The sequence below is a fragment of the Babylonia areolata genome, chromosome 3, assembly GCF_041734735.1.
Source record: "Babylonia areolata isolate BAREFJ2019XMU chromosome 3, ASM4173473v1, whole genome shotgun sequence".
NCBI classification, from domain to species: Eukaryota; Metazoa; Mollusca; class Gastropoda; order Neogastropoda; family Buccinidae; genus Babylonia; species Babylonia areolata.
This window is the reverse complement of record NC_134878.1, coordinates 27468331-27492524: the sequence shown is the minus strand read 5'-3', so window position 1 is coordinate 27492524 and position 24194 is coordinate 27468331. Positions and strand designations below refer to the sequence as shown.

Below are 24194 nucleotides of genomic sequence, written 5' to 3'. Positions count from 1 at the left end.
GGTGGAGGAGGAGGTGGGTGAGATCGCCATGGTGATAGTGCAGAACAAGATCGACCTGATTGACCACGCTGTGGTCACACCGTGAGTCCCTCGCTTTTTGCCGTCATCTGTGTCAGTGTCGTCGGTCATGGGTCCGTCACTGACTGACTGCGTGATTCTCTCTGTCTTCCCGCTCATCTTCCTGGGCTGATAATCAGTGATGATGATAGCACGATCATCATCATCATCATCAACATCAACAACAATAATAATAAAAGTAACAAGAACAACAACAATAATGATAATAATGATGATGACGATGATGATGATGATGATGATGATGATGATGATGATGCCGTGCTCTCCCTGCAACTGTTAGCGCGTTCAACAAGTTTGATGTGGAGAGTACAGTAGCATGGTATATAAACGTTCATGATAATTAGAGGGACTGGTATTATTGTTTACATTTTTCTAACCCATGTAATATCACTCGCAACACACACACACACACACACACACACACACACACACACACACACACACACACACACACACACACACCACGCGGGCGCGCGCACAAGATGATGCAGGCACATGCACAGTGACGATTTGAGGGCTGCGGGAGTGAGGGTTTTTTTTTTTTTCAGTTCGGGGGGTGGGGGTTACTGAGATCTACAGGTTAAGATGCTGTTTGAACAAATAGCATTTATGTTTTTTAAGTTGCGATTTTAAAAGTGTCACAGCAGAACAGTGTCTGATAATTGTGGAGAGATTTCCAGAACCAAAGACATACAGTTCCCACGTTCACCAGTGTATGCACAGGTACAAGTGGGATTTTATGTGTACCACCGTTTTCACCCCGCCATGTAAGACGATATACAGAGTTCCCATATGCAGTATACACACAGTCCTATGTAAAAGAACTTACATCAACAAAATGGTTGTCCATGCCAAAATTCTGTAGAAACATCACTTTGATTGCATTGTGGCAATGTGCTTTTCTCCACTGTTCTGAAAAATAGGTGGACAGCCGCATGCCTTCTTTGAGCCCCTTTGCTAACTGAAGTCGTGTCAGTGCAGTGCGAATCAGTAACTTCATTTATGTAGCCAAGCGCTCAGCTGGCTTCACAGCAAGCTTTCACTTGTTCACGGCGTTAGTTAAGCTGACCATCCTGTGTGTGCCTCCACAGCAAGTTTGCGCTACGTGTCACTGCACTGTTTTCCTGTAACAACTTTGGTAAATAAACCATTGGCAGATACCAATCAAGACACTACATTTGGTATGTCGTGGAGGCAAGCATAACACGATTTCTTAGAAGATACACGACAACAGTTGAGAAAGTACCACCAGTTAGCAGACGACTTCTCAACGGACTGACAGCCGGATACGAGTGTCAGTATGGCGTCCAGTTGGCTTCAGCTTTCCTGGCCTATGAAACTATCCATCTAATTATAGAGCAGAGGCTTTTCTCGAGCAGAGCAGCCTGAATTTCACACAGACAAATCATTTTTGAGAAAAAGTAACACACCACACCACACCACACCTCACCACACCAAACCACACCAAACCACACCACATCACATCACACCACACCACACCACACCACACCACATCACACCACACCACATCACACACCACACCACAGACTTTGTGATTTTTCAGGGAGGAAGCGGAGTACCTGGCGAAGAAACTACGACTGAGGTTCTACAGAACATCTGTCAAAGAGAATTTGAATGTGGATGAAGGTATGTGTGTGTGTGTGTGTGTGTGTGTGTGTGTGTGTGTGTGTGTGTGTGCGTGCGTGCGTGTGTGCGTGTGTGTGTGTGTGTGTGTGTGTAGGGTGTTAAGCGTGTGTGTGTGTGTGTGTGTGTGTGTGTGTGTAGGGTGTTAAGTGTGTGTGTGTCTGTTCGTTCGTTCTGTGTGTGTGTGTGTGTGTGTGTGTGTGTGTGTGTGTAGGGTGTTAAGTGTGTGTGGGGGTGGGGGGAGGTGTTAAGTGTGTGTGTGTGTGTGTGTGTGTGTGTAGGGTGTGTGTGTGTGTGTGTGTGTGTGTGTGTGTGTGTGTGTGTGTGTGTGTGTAGGATATTTAGTTGTTGTTGTTTTGTTGTTTGTGTGTGTGTGTGTGTGTGTGTGTGTGGGATATTTAGTATTTGTGTGTGTGCATGCATGTGTGTGTGTGTGTGGGGGGGGAGATATTTAATATTTGTGTGTGTGTGTGTGTGTGATAGTGATGATGATGTGTGTGTGTGTAATGATGATAATGTGTGTGTGTGTGTGTGTGTGTGTGCGCATGCGCGCGTGTGTGTGTGTCTTTCTGTCAGTGTTCCGGTACCTAGCGGAGAAGTACCAGGACCAGATGGACAGAGAGATGGACCAGTTGGCTTCTGCTGGACGTCAGCGCATCGGTCATGGTCTGTCTATGTGTGTGTGTGTGTGTGTGTGTGTGTGTGTGTGTGTGTGTGTGTCTTTTCTGTCTTGTGTGTGTGTGTGTCTGTCTGTCTGTCTGTCCATCTGTGTGTCTGTGCTGTCTGTGTGTCTATCTGTTGGCCACCATCAGTACATGTCAGTTTCACTCAGATGAACTGGGGGGAAGATTAAAAGCACATCATCATGACCTGGCTATATTGTTTTGCATTGCATTGTATCACAGTTGTTGTTTTTTTGTCACAGCAGATTTCTGTGAGTGATGTCCAGGCTACTGTCCCTGTGTATCGTGCAGGCACAGTGCAGCACCAGCACCACCTTGTCCCTGTCTGTAGCTGTTCGGGTTTTACTATCAAAGGGGGGGTTTTCTACACAGTTTTGCCAGAGACAACCCTTTTGTTGTCATGGGTTCTTTTATGTGTCCATACTGCACATGGGATGTGGGTTTATCACCTCACCCAAAGCACTAGCACCCAGACCACTGCTCAAGGTACTTGTGGTGGGGGAGAAAAATTTGGGTGAATGTGGGATTTGATTTCCTATGACCTCAGATTTTCTAGCGTCCTTTGTGGATGAGTTACCACTGTGCCAGCACACCACATGACATTGTGTTGGTGATGTTGCAATGTTGCTATGTTGCTGTGGTGCTGTGTTGCTATGTTGCTGTGTTCGTGAAGTTGCTGTATTGTTGTGTTGGTGATGTTGCTGTTGCTGTGTTGCCATGTTGCTATGTTGGTGATGTTGCTGTTGCTGTGTTGCCATGTTGCTATGTTGGTGATGTTGCTATGTTGCTGTGTTGCCATGTTGCTGTGTTGCCACGTTGCTGTGTTGCCATGTTGGTGATGTTGCTATGTTGCTGTGTTGCCATGTTGCTATGTTGCCGTGTTGCAGGGTTGGTTCAGGGTGCAGGGGACTCCAGGTCGGGGCGACACCAGGAGGACAGCGTCATCAACCTGCAGCCCAGCAAACGCCGGACACAGGGCAAGAAATCCTTGTTTGCCTCCAAGTGTGTCGTCTTATAGCGTCACCAGGGGGCGTGCTGCTCTCTCCCTCAGGATCGCCTTTGTTGTATTGCTGATGCTGAGTTGACACCACGACTGATGAATCCGTGTGTCTGTCTGTGTGTAGAGATTACAGTTCACAGTGAACCACCATTGATGAATCAATAGTCAGTGTCTGTCTGTCTGTGTGGAGGCGATATTTTATGAGTAATTATCCTGTGGCTGAGTTCTGCTCAATGTATAGGCCAGGAATAACCACCACACTTGTTGAGAGCCAAGAAAGGTGTTGTGGCACAGGCACCATGGTAACGGAAAGAGTCTTGGGAGGAAATCAGATGTATACCCGTGTTTAAGTTGTGAATCAGGCTATACACAGATAAGGACATCAATTGTGCTTACAGCTATAGGTCTCTGACCCTAGACAGGCACTGTATAAATATCTGTATCAACTGTGAAAAGGAATAGAAAATAACAGTACATTATAAACAGAAATGATGTATGCAATTAGTGGAGTGGATATATATATATATGTATGTGTCTAGAACTTGGAATTTGACAAAGCCATTACTTGCTTAACCCCTTATAACTTGTGAATCATGGTGAAAGGAGATAAGTGTGCATTGAATCTAAAGCAGAGTGACTACCGTCCATGTACTTTAATTGTTGATTTGTTAATTTTTGATTTGGCTGAACCAAAGGAATGCAGTCCCCAGAGGAAGAATTCCACATGGAACATGGTGACTGACATCGTATACAGTCCCCGGAGGAAGAATTCCACACATGGAACATGGTGACTGACATTGAATACAGTCCCCAGAGGAAGAATTCCACACATGGAACATGGTGACACACTGAATACAGTCCCCAGAGGAAGAATTCCACATGGAACATGGTGACTAACATCGAATACAGTCCCCAGAGGAAGAATTCCACATGGAACATGGTGACTTACATCCTGTCAAACACATTCATTGAGAGGACCGCCTCCACTGATGAGCAGAATTTAAGGGGTTAAAAGTAGACCAACTATGCAAACTGTTGTTCCAAACTGCGACAGAAGTGATGCTCACAGGCGCCATGAGCAGAGTTCGTTAGGACATTTTGATAAAGTACAAGTAGATTTTGCAGGAATGAAAATGTTTATGGATGTATGAATAGTTAGGAGAGACTGAGAGAGGAAGGAAGAAAGAGTATGTAAAGGGTTGTACAGGTATGCATGGGTTCACAGTAAGAATCATTCTTTAGTTCACAAGTTTTTTTTTCTAATTCGCAACGCCCCCAACAGAAAAAAAAATGTAGCAATTACAGAACTGTTTCTTTATTCAGCCACCAGACTGTTGTACCCGGGTACTTCCAGAAAATATACATGATGGGGAATAATTCAAACCCAGCAAAAGAATAAATCAATTTTTCAGATTTAATTCCCTTGGGCTAATTCAATTATGTGTTTTATTTTCTTCGTATTCCATCATTCACATTTAGTTTTACATGGTAAGTTGTTGCTTAAGTTTTAATCAGTCTTGTTTTGTTACAAGACAGGTTTTTTTTGTTTTGTTTTGTTTGTTTGTGTGTGTGAGTGTGTGTGTGTGTGTGTGTGTGTAACAAAAAAAAAGAAAAAAAAAAAGATTTCCTCGATATTATGTGAGCACACAAAATAAAGACAAAGGAATTAGAGGGAAGAGAAGAGAGTTAGCGTGTGAGACACTGAATTGTTCTATTCTGATTCCCCCGTGAGTGTCTACATTCATTCTGATGTCCCGTCTGAGACGAAACCTCTGTTCAGTTGTGAAGTAGCAGCATGTCTCAAGGCCTGTTCAGCATGTGGGCTTTATGCCAAGGTCAGGCATGTGCTGTAGCCACATGCATTGACACTTGGCTTGAAACTAAAACCAGCATGAGACAGACAGCCTCAAACCTGTACACCCGCACATTGAGAGAGGCGTTGAGATACTAAAACCAGCATGAGACAGACAGCCTCAAACCTATACACCCCCACATTGAGAGAGGTGCTGAGATACTGAAACCAGCATGAGACAGACAGCCTCAAACCTATACACCCCCACATTGAGAGAGGCGTTGAGAAACTGAAACCAGCATGAGACAGACAGCCTCAAACCTATACACCCCCACATTGAGAGAGGCGTTCAGAAACTGAAAGGTAATGGATGACAGTATGGTGGATCTTCTTCTTTCTTCCTCATTCACCTCCCATCAGATGAGCAGCCCGGTGTCCTCGATGAAGACTGCCGTCCGTCGCAGCTCCTCCAGGGTGCTGTACAGTTTGGCTTCCACTGCTGTGAGTGTTGACCAGTACTTCCTCCTGGATGCTGCATGTGTCCTACAGTCTTGAAGGATGTGGTCAGTTGTCATTGGTCCCTCACCACAAGGGCACTCTCCACTCTGTGGGGGGTGGATCTAAGTGTGTGTGTTTAGCAATTTCCTTTTCATTAGGAACAGAAGGGGCCATGGCAGAACTGGTCAACTGTTGGACTTGTGATCAAGTGTTCACGAGTGATTGGGGTTCGAGGCCCCGGGTTGGGTACAGTGTTGTGTCCTTGGGAAAGGCAGTTTGCTGACTCACGCCAGGTGTGTTAATGGGAAAGGCAGTTTGCTGACTCCAGCTAGGTGTCTTAATGGGAAAGGCAGTTTGCTGATTTCTGCCAGGTGTGTTAATGGGAAAGGCATTTTGCTGAATCCAGCCAGGTGTGTCCTTGGGAAAGGCAGTTTGCTGACTCCAGCCAGGTGTGTTAATGGGAAAGGCAGTTTGCTGACTCCAGCCAGGTGTGTTAATGGGAAAGGCAGTTTGCTGACTCCAGCCAGGTGTGTTAATGGGAAAGGCAGTTTGCTGACTCCAGCCAGGTGTGTTACTGGGAAAGGCAGTTTGCTGACTCCAGCCAGGTGTGTTAATGGGAAAGGCAGTTTGTTTGACTCCAGCCAGGTGTGTCCTTGGGAAAGGCAGTTTGTTGACTCCAGCCAGGTGTGTTAATGGGAAAGGCAGTTTGCTGACTCCAGCCAGGTGTGTTAATGGGAAAGGCAGTTTGCTGACTCCAGCCAGGTGTGTCCTTGGGAAAGGCAGTTTGCTGACTCCAGCCAGGTGTGAAAGAGAATGTGGTCCCTATGGCCATGAAAGGCCACAGACACAGTCGATTGGAACTGACTGCCCCTATGGCCATGAAAGGCCATGCCACCTTTAACCTCCCTGGAAATCATCAGGACCAAAATCAGCTGATCATATAAATGTGAAACTTTTTTTTTTTTTTTTTTTTACTGATAAAGGATCAAAGTGGTGGTGGTGGTTGGGGTAGTGGTGATGGAGCAGTCTGTATGTATGTGGGGGAGGAGGGAGAGAATCATGTGATTTGTTATTTATTGACTTGGTGTCACATTACATTGCTTTTTGCCACACTGAAGCAGACATGTTGATGAAGTGAGTGTGTTTCAGACATGTGTTTCAGATGTGTTGATGAAGTGAGTGTGTTTCAGACGTGTTGATGAAGTGTGTTTCAGACATATTGATGAAGTGAGTGTGTTTCAGATGTTCATGAAGTGTGTATCAGACGTGTTGACGAAGTGTGTTTCAGACACGTTGATGAAGTGAGTGTGTTCCAGTGCTGATGTTCAACACTGAGGCCTTCATTCCAGAAATTGTATTCATTTCTTTCTTGTTGTTCATTTCCTAAAGCAAGTTTTTGTTTTTTTCTTGTCAATTTCAAGTTTTATTTCTGTCTTATTGTTATTTTCATAAAACAAGTTTTGACTGATTTCTCATCGTTGATATCACAAAACAAGTTTTTATTCTTTCTTGTCATTAATTTTGTTAGACCAGTTTTTATTTCAATCTTTTCATCACTTTCACAAAACAAATTTTTGTGTCTTTGTTGCCATTAATTTTGTGAAAATTTTTATTTCTTTCATTTCATTAATTTCATAAATTAAATTTGGTTTCCTTCTTGTTGTTGATTCCATTAAATATGTTGCTGCCGTGTGAGTCATACTAACATATTGCTGTGATGTTTTGTGATGATATGACAAACGTTTGGATGTGCATGACCAGTTTTCAAGCTGAATTTAGCCTGCTTGTGAATGTTTGTGACATCAGTTGAAATTTTAAGTGACTTTTTTTTTTTTTTTTTTTTGTCCGGGGTGTGAAATGGAGTGTGTGGACATGAGCTGCTGAGCACTGTCATTGGACAGTGAGTGGACAGAGTATGCTTGCTGGTATTTCCCAGCGTCTTTGTTTTTTTTCCAATTTTCTACTCTTTTTGTGGGCGGAAACAGATGTGTCCACATGTACAAATATAAGTGGTCCTTTACATGTACAACTGATTTCTACCAAATTTGTGGACAGCTGTTCTCCACGGACAATATTTACAGACTGTAGGACACTATTTACAGACTGTGGGACATTATTTACAGACTGTGGGACACTATTTACAGACTGTGGGACACTATTTACAGACTGTAGGTTCACAATACATCAACCCACCAAAGGCTGACACAGTCTGGTAGTCAGTGATGGTGGCCATGCTTGACTGGATGATGAAGACATTGTTTTATATCTTGGTAGTGTTAGATTTTTTTTTTTTTTTCTCTTTGCAGGAACAAGCAACCAACACCATCTGTTTCGTGTTGTTTTAGGTAAATCAAATCATTTTGCTGGTGTGGTAATGTGTTATCTCTGAAAATCCAGTGCATTCTTTCACTCTTTCATCAAACAAAAACCTCTGCTTGTGTTGTATTGTCGTAGCTCTTTCCATGCTGAACATTCAGTGAACAACTGAACTGAATAAAAAAAAAATTAAAAAAAAAGTGATGTGCTTTCCTCACATATTATATTATGGATGTTTACCTATTATGACAGTTTAAATGTTTACCAATACCTATTATGACAAGTTTAAATGTTTACCAATCCCCACAGGTTTTTATGTTTACAAATTCGTAAAGGTTTAAATGTTTATAAATCTATTCTAACAGGTTTAAGTGTTTATCAGTTCCCATTGGTTTAAATGTTTAAACTACTCTGATAGGTTTAAATGCTTACCTATTCCCACAGGTTTAAATGTTTACATATTCCCACAGGTCTAAATGGTTACGTGTTCCCACAAGCTTAAAAGGTTACCTGTTCCTGCAGATCTAAAATGTTTATCAATTCCCCCAGGTTTAAATGTTTACCTGTTCCCACAGGTGTAAATATTTATCAATTCCCAAAGGTGTACATGTTTCCCTGTTCCCACAGGTTTAAAGTAGCTTCCAGTACCGTGCTTCCAGAGAGACCGCTGTGATCAATGTGTAAAGAATATATCTTGTCAAATCAGTTAAAACACTGAAAAAAAAAGAGATCTGAATTAAACAGGAGTTGTGTTTTAAACTGTTAACATTGTGCCTTGCTGTTCATTGGACTGAAGAATGTATTATGTGAAAGCATTTGTGATTGGTGTTTTGTGTGACATGGTTTCCAGAAGAGAAAAGAAATTCATGAATAAAATGGCTTTTTGTTATCTGTTCTGTTCTCTCTTTCTGCTCTGTCATTTAATTATTTCCTATCTTTATTTTGTCTTTTCTTTCTGCTCTTTCTTTTCCTTCTTTTCTTTGTCTTTTCTTCCCTTCTTTCCCCTGTCTCTTCCTTTGACCTTCTTTTGCCTTATATTCACTCTCCAAACTATTGTATTGTATTGTATTGATACTTTGTCACAACATATTTATCTGTGAAATGCGGGCTGCTTCCTCAGAGATGACATGTTGCTACAGTGGGTTTTTTTTAATTTCCTGCCTGAAGGTGTATTAATTTTGTTTTTCAATCAAAGTGAATTTTTCATCAGAATTACACATGGGACAACTCTTTTGTTGCTGTGGTTATTTATTTTTTTTTTTACTTGCGCTAAGTACATGCAACATACAGGACCTCTGTTGATCGTCTCATTCTGTTGAGCAGTGTCCTGACATGGTCTCACCCTATTGAGCAGTGTCCTGACATGGTCTCATCCTATTGAGCAGTGTCCTGACATGGTCTCATCCTACTGAGCAGTGTCCTGACATCGTCTCATTCTACTGAGCAGTGTTCAGACATAGTCTCATCCTACTGAGCAGTGTCCTGACATTGTCATTCTATTGAGCAGTGTCCTGACATGGTCTCATCCTACTGAGCAGTGTCCTGACATCGTCTCATTCTACTGAGCAGTGTTCAGACATAGTCTCATCCTATAGAGCAGTGTCCTGACATTGTCTCATTCTATTGAGCAGTGTCCAGACATTGTCTCATTCTACTGAGCAGTGTCCTGACATGGTCTCATTCTACTGAGCAGTGTCCTGACATGGTCTCATCCTATTGAGCAGTGCCCTGACATCGTCTCATTCTATTGAGCAGTGTCCAGACATCGTCTGATTCTACTGAGCAGTGTCCTGACATCGTCTCATTCTATTTAGTCCAGACATCGTCTCATTCTATTGAGCAGTGTCCAGACACCGTCTCATTCTACTGAGCAGTGTGTCCAGACCATCAACATGTGTCCAGACCATCAACATATATATCCTATTGAGCAGTGTCCTGACATGGTCTCATTCTACTGAGCAGTGTCCTGACATGGTCTCATTCTATTGAGCAGTGTCCTGACATGGTCTCATCCTATTGAGCAGTGTCCTGACATGGTCTCATCCTATTGAGCAGTGTCCTGACACCGTCTCATTCTATTGAGCAGTGTCCTGACATTGTCTCATTCTATTGAGTCCAGACATCGTCTCATTCTAATGAGCAGTGTCCTGACATCGTCACATTCTACTGAGCAGCGTGTCCAGACCATCACTCAAGGTGTAGTGGAGGGGGAGGAAATACTGGTGAGTGTGGGCCGGATTTGATCCCACTTACTCAAATTGTTTAGCTTCCTAGGCGGACGAGATAGATAGCACTAGGCCATCACGCCATGTGTGTTATATTCCTCCTGCACAGTTTACCCTGACTCACACACCTGAGTGGGGTCGTGGCCCAGCAGCAATGTGTCTGACCAGGAAATGAGTGTTGACAGGTTTGTGTCCCACACATGGACCAGGGTTTTTACTCCCCCCCCCCTGCCCCCTCCCTCCACTGGACCTTGAGTGGTGGTCTGGGAACAGTGGCAGAATCAGGTGTTGGACTTGTGATCCACTGTTCACCAGTGATCAGGGTTCAAGGCCCCATTTCGGCACGGTGTTGTGTCCTTGGGAAAGGCACTTTACTCTGATTTTCCATCACTCCACCCTGGTGTGAATAGGTGTCTGACTTCGAGTCAGAGAGGGTTAAAATGACAGAGGGAGAGCAACAGGCCCCGACTTCTTGCCGCGCCGAGTACTATGCACAGTGAACAGAAAAATTCACTGCCCCTGTAAAAAAGCTACGGGACCTTTTGCCTCAAACTTTTTAGCCATTTCTACCAGAAAATTTTGATAATCCTGCATGGTGGACTCTGCACAAGATATCTTGTTCCCTCAGGATCCTCTTTAATTATCACTGATTTCATAAATAAGGCACACATTCACTGGTGAATATAGAGAGAGTAATTATCAGTTATGACAAACAATATGACTGACAATTTTGTGTGACATTGTGTGTGTGTGTGTGTGTGTAGCCTGAGAAAAAGCAACTATAGTCTAGGAAATAAAAGTAAAAAGAAAAAAAAATCAACAACAAGCAAATACAAATACACAGCATTACAAATGTGACAAAATGATGACAAAAAAGGCAAATTACATTGCCTACACACAACACTGTAACTTCACACACACAAAAAAAAAAGAAAAAAAAAAGAAGAAGAAAATATCTATTTCATATTTCGAGTTTAAGATTATATTGATGTTATATGCAGATGTAGATAATCTATTTCTAGCAAGCAAATAATATTTGAATGCCAAAAAGCATTTTTACCTAACGTTTCACTTGAGTATTTATTTTATTTGAATATTTTAATATGTTAACATATCATAGTTGGAGGTTTCTTCTTTTTCTTCCTTGGCCAGGGCTTCAATTGAAGAACTGAAGAATACCTCGAGTGACTTCTAATTTACTATTAACCAGTACTATCGCTACTATTACTCAGGATCAGGATTTGGGGCGTTGTTTTATACAACTTAGCCATTTTTGGCTTTTTATGCCCCTTCAGATTTACTCCTTTACATTGTTGGTCAGGTCGTTGACAAGCTCAGTCATTCTATCCATCAAAGTCATATTTCTACAACTGCAGTGTACACACAAGTACACACACATATTCAACACGCACGATGAACACACACACCAGACGCAAACCCTTACGAGTGTGTCTGCATGGTATGTCGTTAAACAACGGAGACAGATGTATTGCCATCGGACCAGTTTAAAAAAAAGAGAATAAAAACCGCCTACATGTAAACATCACGTGCACGAAGGCACAGACACGAACACACAGAGCGCTTGCGCATAGCCTCACACACTCACGCGCACGTGCACGCACATGCACGTTCATCTTCACGCACACGAACACTGGTGGCAAACGCTGAGCTTGATGCAAGTCGCATGTGCGTGAACTGTAACCCCTGCACACACGTGGGCACCATTACGCGGTCTCTAACTTGTTCTCAATCATGAAAAAAACGGCGTGCTTGACACACTCACTCACGCACACACACACGCATACACTTTGTGACGTACTGTACCCATGCACGCGCGTACACGTCACACACAACCGTACGCGCGCGCGGGTCCAGACGCTCATCTTCTCATTTGACACGGCTAGTTATTTTTGTTGTGTTTGAGCAACCAAAACCCGAAAAAGTTCATGTCTTCTTATACACCATCAAAACAGTTTACATATGAAACATCATCATGTTGGAGATTATTTCTGATTGATTTTATTCAAACTTTATTTATGTATGAACAGTCATTTTATAAATAAAATAGCACGAAGAACTAAACGGAGTTAGAGAGTATAGAAATCAGCGTAAGAATTGTGGGTAATACTCAGCGCCATTTTGGACAGCAGAAACACACTTACGAAGGAAAACAATACAATATTTGTCAGTTAATTTGGTTTAAAATTTGTTCGAAACCGTTGTGGTTGGACTTTTTATGTGCCTAGAGATACAAGTAATCGAGTCGTGACAACATTTGGACTGTACACGAAATTCTGGAAGAAGGAAACCAAAAAGAAGTTTTGCTTGAAGGGGATATCTGTAAACAACGTCTGCCATTGGTGTCAAGCTGAACTGATTCCGACAAGAGGCCTTCGGTGTTGTCAGATTTAGGACTGCAGACTTAGTCTTCTGTGTGATTTAGCTCGATAGTCAGGTGCAAACATTTTGTAACAAACGCATTATTGCAACACCTATAATCCAACAAGAAATGACTGCATGTATTGTTTGTCAATCCAGATGAGTGAAACTTTGCCATAACTTGAGACGTACTTCGCGTCAGACGGCAGAATGTGAAAGAACACCACCATCGCGAGAGTAGAAAACTAGGCTTGTTTACTTTAATAAATTTAACAATGTGGTAGGTAAACAAAAACTGACAATGTTGTAGCACGCGGTGCGAGGAAGCCTTTCGTTTGTGGCGGAAGCCAAACGTCATCAAAGAAACTGAAATGACATTCTTGGCCACAGTGTGACCAAAAAAAAAAGGCTTGTTATAAGCGCTACAGACAGAACTAAATGTCCAGCATTTTCTTCGGCCAAAATCATAACCACTCAGTCACTAAACTTCAAGATGATCAGTGGCATCAACATGTTTGTCTCAGAGGAGCGAACAACAGAACTTTTTTTTGTTTGCCTTCAGAGAAAGTGTTGAAAAAATCAAAATGACAGTCTTGTTATGACTGCATCACATCACAGTATTCACCATACATAGCATGTACATATTCTGTTATTCTATTTGTAGCAGTCATCTCATTTATTCATGTTGTGAGCGCATGTGATCTATTCAGTTTTCATTCACAAGTGCCTTATTGATCTCAAAGTGAAAAATTGATATAGTCATAATAAAACCAGTGTGTATGTGACTGTGAGCGAGTGATTCTTCTTCAAGAAGGAACTGTGATTGGCTCTGATATAGAGTCGTATCTTATATTGACAAGTGAATCACCTGACAACGGCCAGAGACAAATTCCAAGGACGTGGATTGGTGCCATTATAAAAGCATCTTTCTTCATTTACTATATCGTAAGTTTAACTTTCATTAGCTTCATGTTTTGCTAATACATAGTATTCAGTCATGGCCGTTTACTTTTTTAGATTGTAGTTTTTACTGAAGTTGGAACAGTCAATAATCTCCAAAACAAGAAAAGTTGCTTGTTCTGTTGCTAGTTTGAAAATGCTTCAGATTTGACCATGTTAACTTATTAGGGCAACTCCTTGTGCTAAACATGCAGTTTAAAAAAATGACAAACTTACATTACATAAGGTGTAATCACCAGGCTTATTCATCTTTTCTGATGTGAAACTGTGTGCTTACATTTGGTTAAAAGAGAAGTTGTCTGCTAGATAAAGTAGGTGCAATCACCAGGCTAATTCATCTTTTCAGATGTGAAACTGTGCTTACATTTGGTTAAAAGTTGTCTGTCTGGCTATCATATGCCAGTTCAGGCATTCTGATTAGTCCATATATTCTCATTATTGACACATTTACATGCAAATGTAAAATTTTGGTCATTTCTGGGAGAGGAAATGGAGGTGGGGGTCCCCACCATTTGTATCCACCACATTGGGCCACCTAACTCAAGAATCACAAAATACATCCTGTACAGGGTGGTAAAACAATCTGAAATTTTTAGGCATCTTGAGTGCAGGTAAATGCAAAAGGACTGTATGAAATGTGTGTGTGCATGCACAATATACGTGTATACAAAAGGACTGTGTGAAATGTGAGTGTGCATGCACACTATACATAAAGTGTCCATTTGCTTGGAATACAACAATCTACTTATACCAGTATTAGTAGGACTAGGAGTTTTTAAAACAGGTTGATCAAGTTTGATCCCAGTCAACTCTTTTCCTGACTAGATACTTATTGCTGAAGGTGTTTGACCTCGCTTTGGGTGTCATTGAGTGATTGACACAGCATGCACACTATACATAAAGTGTCCATTTGCTTAGAATATAACAGTCTACCTATACCAGTATTTGTAGTTTTTAAAATAGGTTGATCAAGTTTGATCGCAGTCAGCTCTTTTCCTGACTGGATACTTATTGCTGAAGTTGTTTGACCTTGCTTTGGGTGTTATTGACACACAACACTTGCAAGTCAAAATTGATGTATTTTACTGTTTGAAATGAAGTAGTGTACATTTACAAGTGATGTGCTGTCCCATAGAATTCAGATCGGAGTCTCTTTAAACAGTTGGTGCTCAGAATGAACATTGCAGAAACAGATTTATATAAAAATTTATAAACCTGTTAATAAGGTTGAATTGGATTTCATGCTCATGCAGCAGATGTTTTTCAGAACAGGCATGTTCATGTTGTTATTGATTCCTTTATACATGCATGTATTATACTTGCAATGAGTTTGCTTTGTGAATGGTATTTGCTTTTTTGGCAATATCCGCAATTTTTCCTCTCAATACAGAATTAGTAGTGTTCACAACAAGGCGTGGACATTCACTCCGTCAGTCATGTAGAGGAGTGGAGGGGAAATGTGAATATTGCCCCCCCCCCCCCCCTTTTTTTTTTTTTTTTTTTTTTTAACATGTATTTAATATTTCATGATCATGCAGGCAAAGTTTATTCTAATATTGAATATATTATTAGATATATGTCCTACTTAGAAAGCTGATTGAAAGGATATAGTAAAAATAGTATACATTTACATATACAATATATTATTCGTGGTCATTCTGACACAGTTAATTCTTGGTCAGTCTCGCAGTTCATTCAAGCCAAGGTGAGACAAGCAAATTCTTTGTCATACAGGCAAAGGTTATTTATGCTGATATTGCCAAGTTTTTTTTATTGTCATTTTGGCAGAATTTAGTCGCTGTCTTATGGAATAAGTTTTTGGTTCAGTCATTGTCATGTTGGCAAAGTTTATTTATTGTCATATTACGCAAAGCTAATTCATTGAAATCATTGTCATGCTGGCGGAATAGATTCATTTATGTTTATGTCAGTGAAGTTTGTTCGTTCATTGTTATGCTGGCAAAATTAGTTCATTCATCTGCTGGTCATGCACAGTCTTTAACCTTGGTTGTCCTGATGTTACAGACTGCCTGCCTTTTTTTTTTCCTTAAAGCTTTACAGTTGGAAATATGTGTATGTACATGTACTCATTTGAAGGTTCCATTGTTTTATTGTCCTGTTGGGAAAACCAGAGAAGGTTGAGAGAGTTTGTTCTCATTGTCATTCACACGCAAAAGTGTACACATACACACGCACACATGCACTCTCTCTCTCTCTCTCTCTCTCTCTCTCTCTCTCCCCTCTCTCTCCCCGCTCTCTCCCCTCTCTCTCTCTCTCTCTCTCTCTCACACACATATTTTATAATATTTACAATTTTTGGTGGGTTATATTCATGGAATGAAGTTGTTATTGCTTAAATGAGTGAAGTTGGATGTAATGTGTTGATACATGTATAATTTTATAAATGTGTGTACATGCCTGTGCAGAGGGTTCCAGAATGGAACAGTAGTGATGGCAGCCAGCAACGCCCCCAAGAACGACTTTGCTCCACCTTGGCTCAGCTTTCCCGATTCAAATGAAAACACTGTAAGTTCATCGCCTTTGTTGCCTTTTGTATTGATTGCTTCACTTTTCTCACTCGGATGAAAGAGGATCAGAAGCTCTCATCCACACATATAGCTTGCGTGTATATTTTTTTAATTTATGATTGATGATAAAGTGGAAAGTCCCTTCAGAGTTGGAAACTTGTATGAATCATGATACATCTTCCTTGATTTAAGCATGTTCAAACTTTAGTCTTACACCTATTAAGATCTGTGATGCAATGCATCTGACAAGCAGCGTCTGTTCATAGTCATTTAAAGCCCTGTAAGACAAATACTGACAAAATAGCTTTATTCATCTTGCACGCTTTTTCCATGTGAATAATGGCATCGTCTTGAGATCATGGATTGGATTTGAATTCTGGGTGGTTTTGCCCTGTGTTGACCAAGGGAAATAACTAGTAAAAAGATAAAACATTTCTGACAAGTCTTTGGAGTTGAAGGCAGCTTCCCCATCAGAATGAGGAGTGTTGTGCCGAAGAGCAGTGTGTGTGGCTGGGTTGAGCTGTGTCAGGTCATTGACCTTGATGGGGTGAGCTTGGTCAGAGGGGATGAGAGGGCTGTTTGTTTGGGTTGGAGGCAGGTATGTCTACCATTTAAAAACACTCCTGTCAGGTCGTTTTATTTTTAACTCTGGTAAAGGGTGAGCTCTGAGGGCTCTCTTTAGCCATGGATACTAAAAACACTGTTAATTTTGGGTGTAAGGGGTGCACAAGATGAGACGTGTCAGCATACTGAACTCACTCACTCACTCTCTCAGGGCTGCGTGAAAAAAAGGCATGGTAATTGCTTATCTCATTTTGTTTGTGTGTGTGTGTGTGTGTGTATCCCTCTCGCTTTGTCTCACAATCACAGAGTAATGAATCTCAGGCAGGCAACACTTTTAATTGATCCTGTATTTATTTTATGCAGATGCAGGGAAAGCATTACACTTACAGATAATTAACTTTTTTCCCCTTTATTGATAATAAGTAACAGCTCAAGTGATTTGCACCAAAGTCCTGAAAGGAATTGGCTGAAATACTTTGATAAAAGTTTTTTTTTCTGACTGCTAAACATCGGGGAAAACCCTTGTGTAGTGTGTTTTCATTCATTCTGACTGGTTGTCAGAAAAGACTCAGATGTCATGATTTAAAATTGTGATGAGGAGTTATTTTATGTACTAAAGGTTGAAAAAGAACCTAAACATTCAATTTTTCTGTTCAATTATCAGTATTATTCTTCTTCTTTGTTCGTGAGCTGCAACTTCCCATCTTCACTGGAGTCATGTACACGAATGGGCTTTTACTATGACCATTTTTACCCGGCCATGTAGGCAGCCATACTTCGTTTTCAGGGTGTGCATGTTGGGTTTGTTCTTGTTTCCATAACCACCGAATGCTGACATGGATTACAGGATCTTTAACCCTCTAACCCCCAGGTTGCTAAGCACTAATCACCCATGAAATCCCATGCCAAGGGGAATAACTCTTGTGACTTTCGATAGTGGGTAATTATTAAAATTGATTGAAAATATAATTAACTTCTTTTCTTACACATATTTATTTTTCCTGCATTCTACGTATGATAAAGTTGCAAATGAATTTTTGTTTCCAGGCTCATGTTGCTTTGTATGTACCCGCACCCCCCAAAAAGTGTCAAATTTGATGGTCAGCTTTGAAAAAAATTCTTTTAATTACAGTATGATTTTCTTTGGAATAAGTTTGTCTGGTCTGCAGTGTCTCCTAACACATCTTCGTTTTATTCTTTTTCTTACTCAACTTGAATTGCATCAATCATTCAATCAACATGCTGATTTTTATGTTCTTTTCATTTTGAGGGATGATGTGTTTTCATATGATGGTGGGGAGAAAAACAACAGCAAACAAACTAAAACAAACAACAAACCTACCTCACATGTAATTATTCCATAATGAAAAGAAAAATATAATCCATTGAACTAGCAAAATCAGGAATATCGTGCAGAACGCCAGTAAGTATCAGTGAAATCAACAACTGACAGTATCGATTCTGACGGTCTAGCGATCGATTCATGAGTTTGGAGGTTGGGCAGTTGATTCACGATTTTGGAGGTCCAGTGATCGATTTACTCTCAAGTACCGACTACACTCTCAATATTGGTGAAACTCAGTCAGTCGATGTCTAGGTCACTCAGTATGATTGACTTTTACAAAATTGTCACATAGAAATCATCTTCAGAATAGTCATTCAGATTACGTTACGACTCTCATCAGTTATCAAACTCATCTTGCATGTTTGAAACTTCAAAACTTTGGTACTTTAACTTAACCAAATCAGTAATATATTCCAGTGAACTAGCACAATAAGGAAGAGCATGCAGAATGCCAATTATTTATAAATATCAGTGAAACAAGACTGACTCACTGACATTATCAATTTAGGAAGTCCGGCATTGATTCACGATTTTGGAGTCTGGCGTTTGATTCATGATTTCGGAGATCCGGCGATCAATTCACTATATTCAGTTTCAAGGATCATTTTTACTCTCATTGTCAGCAAAATTCGGTCAGTTGATATCTAGGTCACTCAGTACGGTTGATTTTTACAAGATTCTCATGCAAAAATCATTAAAATGGTTCAAAATCATCTTCAGAATCGTTCAGATTATGCTAAAGCTCTTGGCAATCATCAAACTCATCTTGCAACTTTAAAAATTCACAGCTTTGTCAAAATTCAAGCGAATCGGACTCTGAAAAGTGCTAAATGCATGGCAGGAAGTGCTGAAAACGAGGCTGTGAATCTCGCGAGACTCTTGTTTATGTAAACAACAATGGCTGTGCCCATAGTTAGCATGTGTTCAATGAGTGGTACTGGGTACGTTTGGGTGTTCAACCGTAAGCCGCTATTGGATGGAAATGTTGAAGGAGGGTTAATGTGTGTATTTGATCTTCTGCTTGCGTATACACACGAAGGGGGTTCAGGCACAAGCAGGTCTGCACATATGTTGACCTGGGAGATCGGGAAAAAATCTCAACCCTTTACCCACCAGGTGTCGTTAACGAGATTAGAACCCGGGATCCTCAGATTGAAAATCCAATGCTATAACCACTGGGCTATAGCGCCTCTTCTCTCCTCGCCTCCTCGGCCTCTTCTCCCATATGAGGACACACTGACAGATAAGCCTGCCTGCCCACTAATCCGTCAGTCTGACAGGAGATTCCATCAATAGAGTCATAAATACTCCATCAGTACTGTCATCAGTATTTTTGTAATAAAGTCGACAGTTGCAGTGTGGAACAAGTTTGAATTTGATTGCAGGGCTTGACATTAACTTTTTCCTCACTTGCCCAGTCGGGCAAGTCACTGGAAAATTCACTTGCCCAGACAGATTTTGCACTTGCCCTACTTTCAGTAACTTTCATGCATCAACATATGCACACACGCACAGAGTAAGAACAGTCAAACCCTTTTCTTTAACTGATCGCAGACCTGTTTACCTTTTATTTGTGTTGGGTGTATTGTTGTTTAAAAAAATCAATAAATAAAATGTGTACTCCTCCTCAAAATACCTTTTAAATAGTGTATCAGGCAAACATATCCAAGACTGCGATTTAGTAACTTCCACTATAAAACTATATCATTTTTTTTTTTTTATTGCAGATTTCACATTATTATTATCACTTTTAGTACTGTTGATTTCAGTTTAGCCCAGTTGACTGTCCACGGCCAGTTCAAGACTGGTCTTTTTTTTAACCTCCACTGTATACAGCAACATGCAGAGTTAAAAAAAATGAAGAAAATCCAGCATTTGCACTGTGGGACAGTGTCAGGAATTGACAGATCCATCTCATCCAAGTAAGATTCTTCAGGTGGGGGTCAACAGTTACTGTTTCTCACTTGTCCGGTTGGGCAACCCTGTTGAAAATTCATTTGCCAGGATGGTCACACCAGGATAGGTTTTGCAATCAGAGATAGAGTGTGCGTGTGTAAATCAAATGTGTTCACATTGCAAGGGGTGGGTGGTTCAGTGGTTGAGAGAGGATGGTGAAGGGTCACAGTTCCAGAGAGGGGGAAGTGGTGCAGACAGCTGTTCTATCTACCACAAGGTTGCTTAGCAACAGGGTTTTCCACAGTACTCCTTGTTATGTATGACTGTCAGTCCCCTCAATAAAACTGGACTTTAAGTTTAACCCCCCCCCCCCCCCCCCATCCCACCCAAATCCCCCACCACTGCCTTTGGCGTGTTTTCACAGTTGACTGTCAGCCACAGAAATTCTTTCAGTCATTTCAGCTGAAAACTGCATTCTCTCTCCTCTTCGAAGACAGTCTTCTGCTGTAACTTGTGTAAATGACTTTTCCATTTTGTCTCTTCATCCATTAAAGTCCATTTTCTCTTAGAAACAAACTTTTGTTTGGCTTAAAGTGGAAACTCATTAGAGCCTGTAGCGTCTTGATTTTTTTTAGTTGTGTGAAGTGATTGGTAGAAGACGAACTATGCTACAAGAAAAATTACCATTGGTTCTCCAAACATAGCAACCAATGACAAATCACCTTTTAGAGCTGCATGATAGCTCTCTTTTTCCGGTGACCGCTCAGACTCAAAACATCGTCTGCTAGACGAATAGTCTGATGATCGGTATCGGGAGCGTGATGGCTATTTCTGAAAACACAACATGCTTCTCTTGGAAAATATAACTTGCCAGGTTGGGCAAGTTCATTAAGGACATTACTTGCCCAACACAATGATCTACTTGCCCCAGGCAGTCGGGCAACCGCTAATGTCAAGCCCTGGATTGGTTGGACTCCATGTCAGTGTGTTGTCCTAATGATGGCTGACTGTGTGCACAGAGGCCCGCTGGGTCCAGAAGCACCCCCATCCTAGAGCGTCCCCGTCAGCGTCGTGAGGACTCCTACTATGCTCGCTATGGAGCAGATTATCCACGACCTCTGAACCGCCAGAACTCTGGAACAGATGTCTATGATGGTAAGTGCTTGGAAGGTAAAGCCCTGATTGTGTGAGGGTTATTGTGGACATGGTAAAAGGTCCTCAGATATGAGTGTTATTGTGGGCATTGTATGATGTCAGACATGTGACTGTGAGTGTTGTTTTGGGCATAATACGAAAATCATGTCAGATATGTGAGTGTAATTGTGGGCATAGTATGATGTCAGACATCTGAGGGTTACTGTGGACATGGTATAAGGTCTGACAAGTGAGGGTTTTTGTGGACATGGTATAACCGTAAGGTTCTGATGTGTGTGGGGTTATTGTGGACATGGTATAACTATAACTAGTATAAGGTCTGATGTGTGAGGGTTACTGTGGACATGGTACAAGGTCTGACATGTGAGGGTTATTGTGGACATGGTATAAGGTCTGACGTGTGAGGGTTACTGTGGACATGGTATAACTGTAAGCTTCTGATGTGTGTTTGATTATTGTGTACACGGTATAAGGTTCTGATGTGTGTGGGGTTATTGTGGATATGGTATAAGGTTCTGATGTGTATGGGGTTATTGTGGACATGGTATAAGGTTTGATATATGAGGGTTGCTGTGGACAGTGGAACAAGGTCCTGGTGCGTGATAGTTTGTCATCTCACATCCCACACCCTTTGGTGAGTTCACACCATTTACCCCATTCAGAATTGCCAGTGTGAATGTGTCATGCTTTTGATATAGATATTGCAAGAATATAAACACAAAGTTGTTGCTAAAAGTTTTGGTCCCTCTTCTTAATCAAGATTAGTACAGTGGTATAGCTAGCGTGCATTGACAGCTGTCAGTGGTTGAGGAGTGATGTGTGGTTGTGATTGTGCTGCAGGAAGCAAGCGCCATTCCCCTAGTCATGCCAGCAAGCATCGCCACCACTCCATGGAGGAGGACTACTACTACTACGGCAATTATGGCTACCTGGCCTACTACCCCTACGCTGACCCCTACCCCATGCCCTTCGCTGCTCAGCCCACCTCCATGCCCCGCCGTGATGCCAAGTTCCCCCCTCCATCCTACCCCAGATATGGACAGGTGGGTGTGGCCATACTACTGGTGTGTGTGTGTGAATTGCAGAATATTCCCAGTACACTGGGTCACAAGCTTGCTTCATTTTAGGTGCAAACTTGTTCAGGGGTTAAAAAAACAAAACACATCTTCTGAAATTGAGAATTGTCTTGTCCAGGATGTTCAGTCCTTAACAGAAATGTAGTCAGCATTTTGAGAGCTTATCTTAAAAAGAAATACGGACTTCAGAAATAAAATCATTCCTCACCTTGTTTGTTGGCTGAATAAGACACATTTTCCACAGGAACATATGGGTCTGTTACATTCCACAAAGCGCAATAAAGGTCATTGGTTGTGTGAAAAGTATGGGTCTCTTTTCAAGTCATGGAGCATGGGAAGGGGTACTGACTGTAATGCCACAGGCACACAGTTTAAAATACATCATGTTGTCCAATAAAGCACTCTGGTATATGGAATGTTGTGCCAGTATGTTATTCATTTTATTCCAGATCTATATGACTTCATTCATTTATAAAAGTTATCTGCTATTTTTGATATGTTTACTTTCTTTGTGTTTTATTTCTGAAGAAGTCCCCCATGCCTTAGCATGATATCTGTGAAGAACCTTTGGGTGTTTTTACTCCAGAGCATCTTGTCAGAGATTGCTGCAATGTCTTTACCTCTGTCTGCAGTTCTGTTAGAAACAGTGTTGGTGTGTCTTTATGTCCATTTGGTATGCTGACTTACAGGAATGTTGTTGTTTCTTTGTGCTACTGTCTGTTATGTGTATATTGACAAGAGATAGCAGTGAGGCTTGATTGCCTGTTGGTGTTTCAGGTGAACGGCAGCTATCCTGGGTATGGCAACTTTGACTTCTACCCGTCAGGAGAGGGGTTCAGCAACTACGGGGGTGGTGGCCACAGCAGTGTGCGGCGCGGCCAGTACGCAGGGGATGGGAGGGGCGAGTCCCGGGAAAGTCGCGACAGTGACCGCTCCTCTCATGAGGGGGACGACAAGGACATCATCTTCAACCAGGACTTTGTGAGTGCGCCCTCTGTTCCCACTGCTGTCTGTCATAGTGGGCCCTGTGTTCCCACTGGTGTCTATCACGGTGGGCCCTCAGTTCCCACTGCTGTCTGTCATAGTTGGCCCTGTGTTCCCACTGCTGGCTGTCATAGTGGGCCCTGTGTTCCCACTGCTGTCATAGTGGGCCCTGTGTTTCCCACTGCTGTCTGTCATAGTGGTCCCTGTGTTCCCACTGCTTTCTGCCATAGTGGGCCCTCTGCTCCCACTGCTGTCATAGTGGGCCCTGTGTTCCCACTGCTGGCTGTCATAGTGGGCCCTGTGTTCCCACTGCTTTCTATCATAGTGGGCCCTCTGCTGCCACTGCTGTCTGTCATGGTGGTCAAAGTTTCTTGCTTGTAAGAGGATCAGCGCTAATGACAGGGAGGACATTGGTGTGAGTCCCATCAGAGTGTGATGTGGGAAGACTGTGACCACACAGTTAGGGTCATCCCTTCACACATGTATCTTTGTGAGTGCTGCTCTTATTTCCTGTAGGTGACTATCTCTCAGGCCTTGTTGATGCTTGGATACAGTGTCAGATCATCCCTAACCTAAACGGACCATCTCAACTGCATTGTCTTAATTGCCATCGTTTGAAAGGAGTCCCGAATTTTAGGTCCCATCCTGCTCCAAAACAAAACAAAACAAACCCTGTAAACAGTGTCCTGATGACACAGCTTTAGAGCTATCCCTTTTGGTCAGTGCACATACTAACTTTATGACATTGGATTCCAGGGACACTTGAGTTACGCAGGTTCACATGCATGTTCTTGCATTTAGGATATGTACCAGGCGGTCTTGTCAACTGTCAATTTATAGAACCAATGAATGTGTTTTGATTACTTTTACATTTTTAAAAATCTCAGTTTTACTGTTTTAGTGTTTATTCATTATTTTAAGAAATAGATTTGTAAAGTGCTTTGAGTTTGCTTCTGCTTGTATTAAAACGCTATATAAGAATGAATTATTGTTATGACATGTAAACAATATCTCCTCTTCTTTGCTGTCTTACTCGATTGTATGATAGTTTTTGTTTAGCCATCTGAACAT

General features: G+C 41.7%; 2 protein-coding genes across 4 annotated transcripts in view; both read left to right on the top strand.

Moving 5' to 3' along the window:
- LOC143279905 (ras-related protein Rab-23-like) overlaps positions 1 to 4994 on the top strand; it is a 29748-nt gene extending 24754 nt beyond the window's left edge. For both annotated transcript variants that reach the window (XM_076584225.1, XM_076584226.1), the window contains exons 5-8: positions 2 to 81; positions 1643 to 1725; positions 2299 to 2388; positions 3293 to 4994. In XM_076584225.1, coding sequence (XP_076440340.1) covers positions 2 to 81; positions 1643 to 1725; positions 2299 to 2388; positions 3293 to 3423 — 384 coding nt within the window. In that variant the 3' untranslated portion in view covers positions 3424 to 4994. The remainder of the gene's footprint in view (position 1; positions 82 to 1642; positions 1726 to 2298; positions 2389 to 3292) is intronic.
- Positions 4995 to 12369: 7375 nt separating this feature from the next.
- LOC143279904 (uncharacterized) overlaps positions 12370 to 24194 on the top strand; it is a 32352-nt gene continuing 20527 nt past the window's right edge. For both annotated transcript variants that reach the window (XM_076584223.1, XM_076584222.1), the window contains exons 1-5: positions 12370 to 13560; positions 16002 to 16101; positions 20928 to 21063; positions 21904 to 22106; positions 22917 to 23120. In XM_076584223.1, coding sequence (XP_076440338.1) covers positions 16027 to 16101; positions 20928 to 21063; positions 21904 to 22106; positions 22917 to 23120 — 618 coding nt within the window. In that variant the 5' untranslated portion in view covers positions 12370 to 13560; positions 16002 to 16026. The remainder of the gene's footprint in view (positions 13561 to 16001; positions 16102 to 20927; positions 21064 to 21903; positions 22107 to 22916; positions 23121 to 24194) is intronic.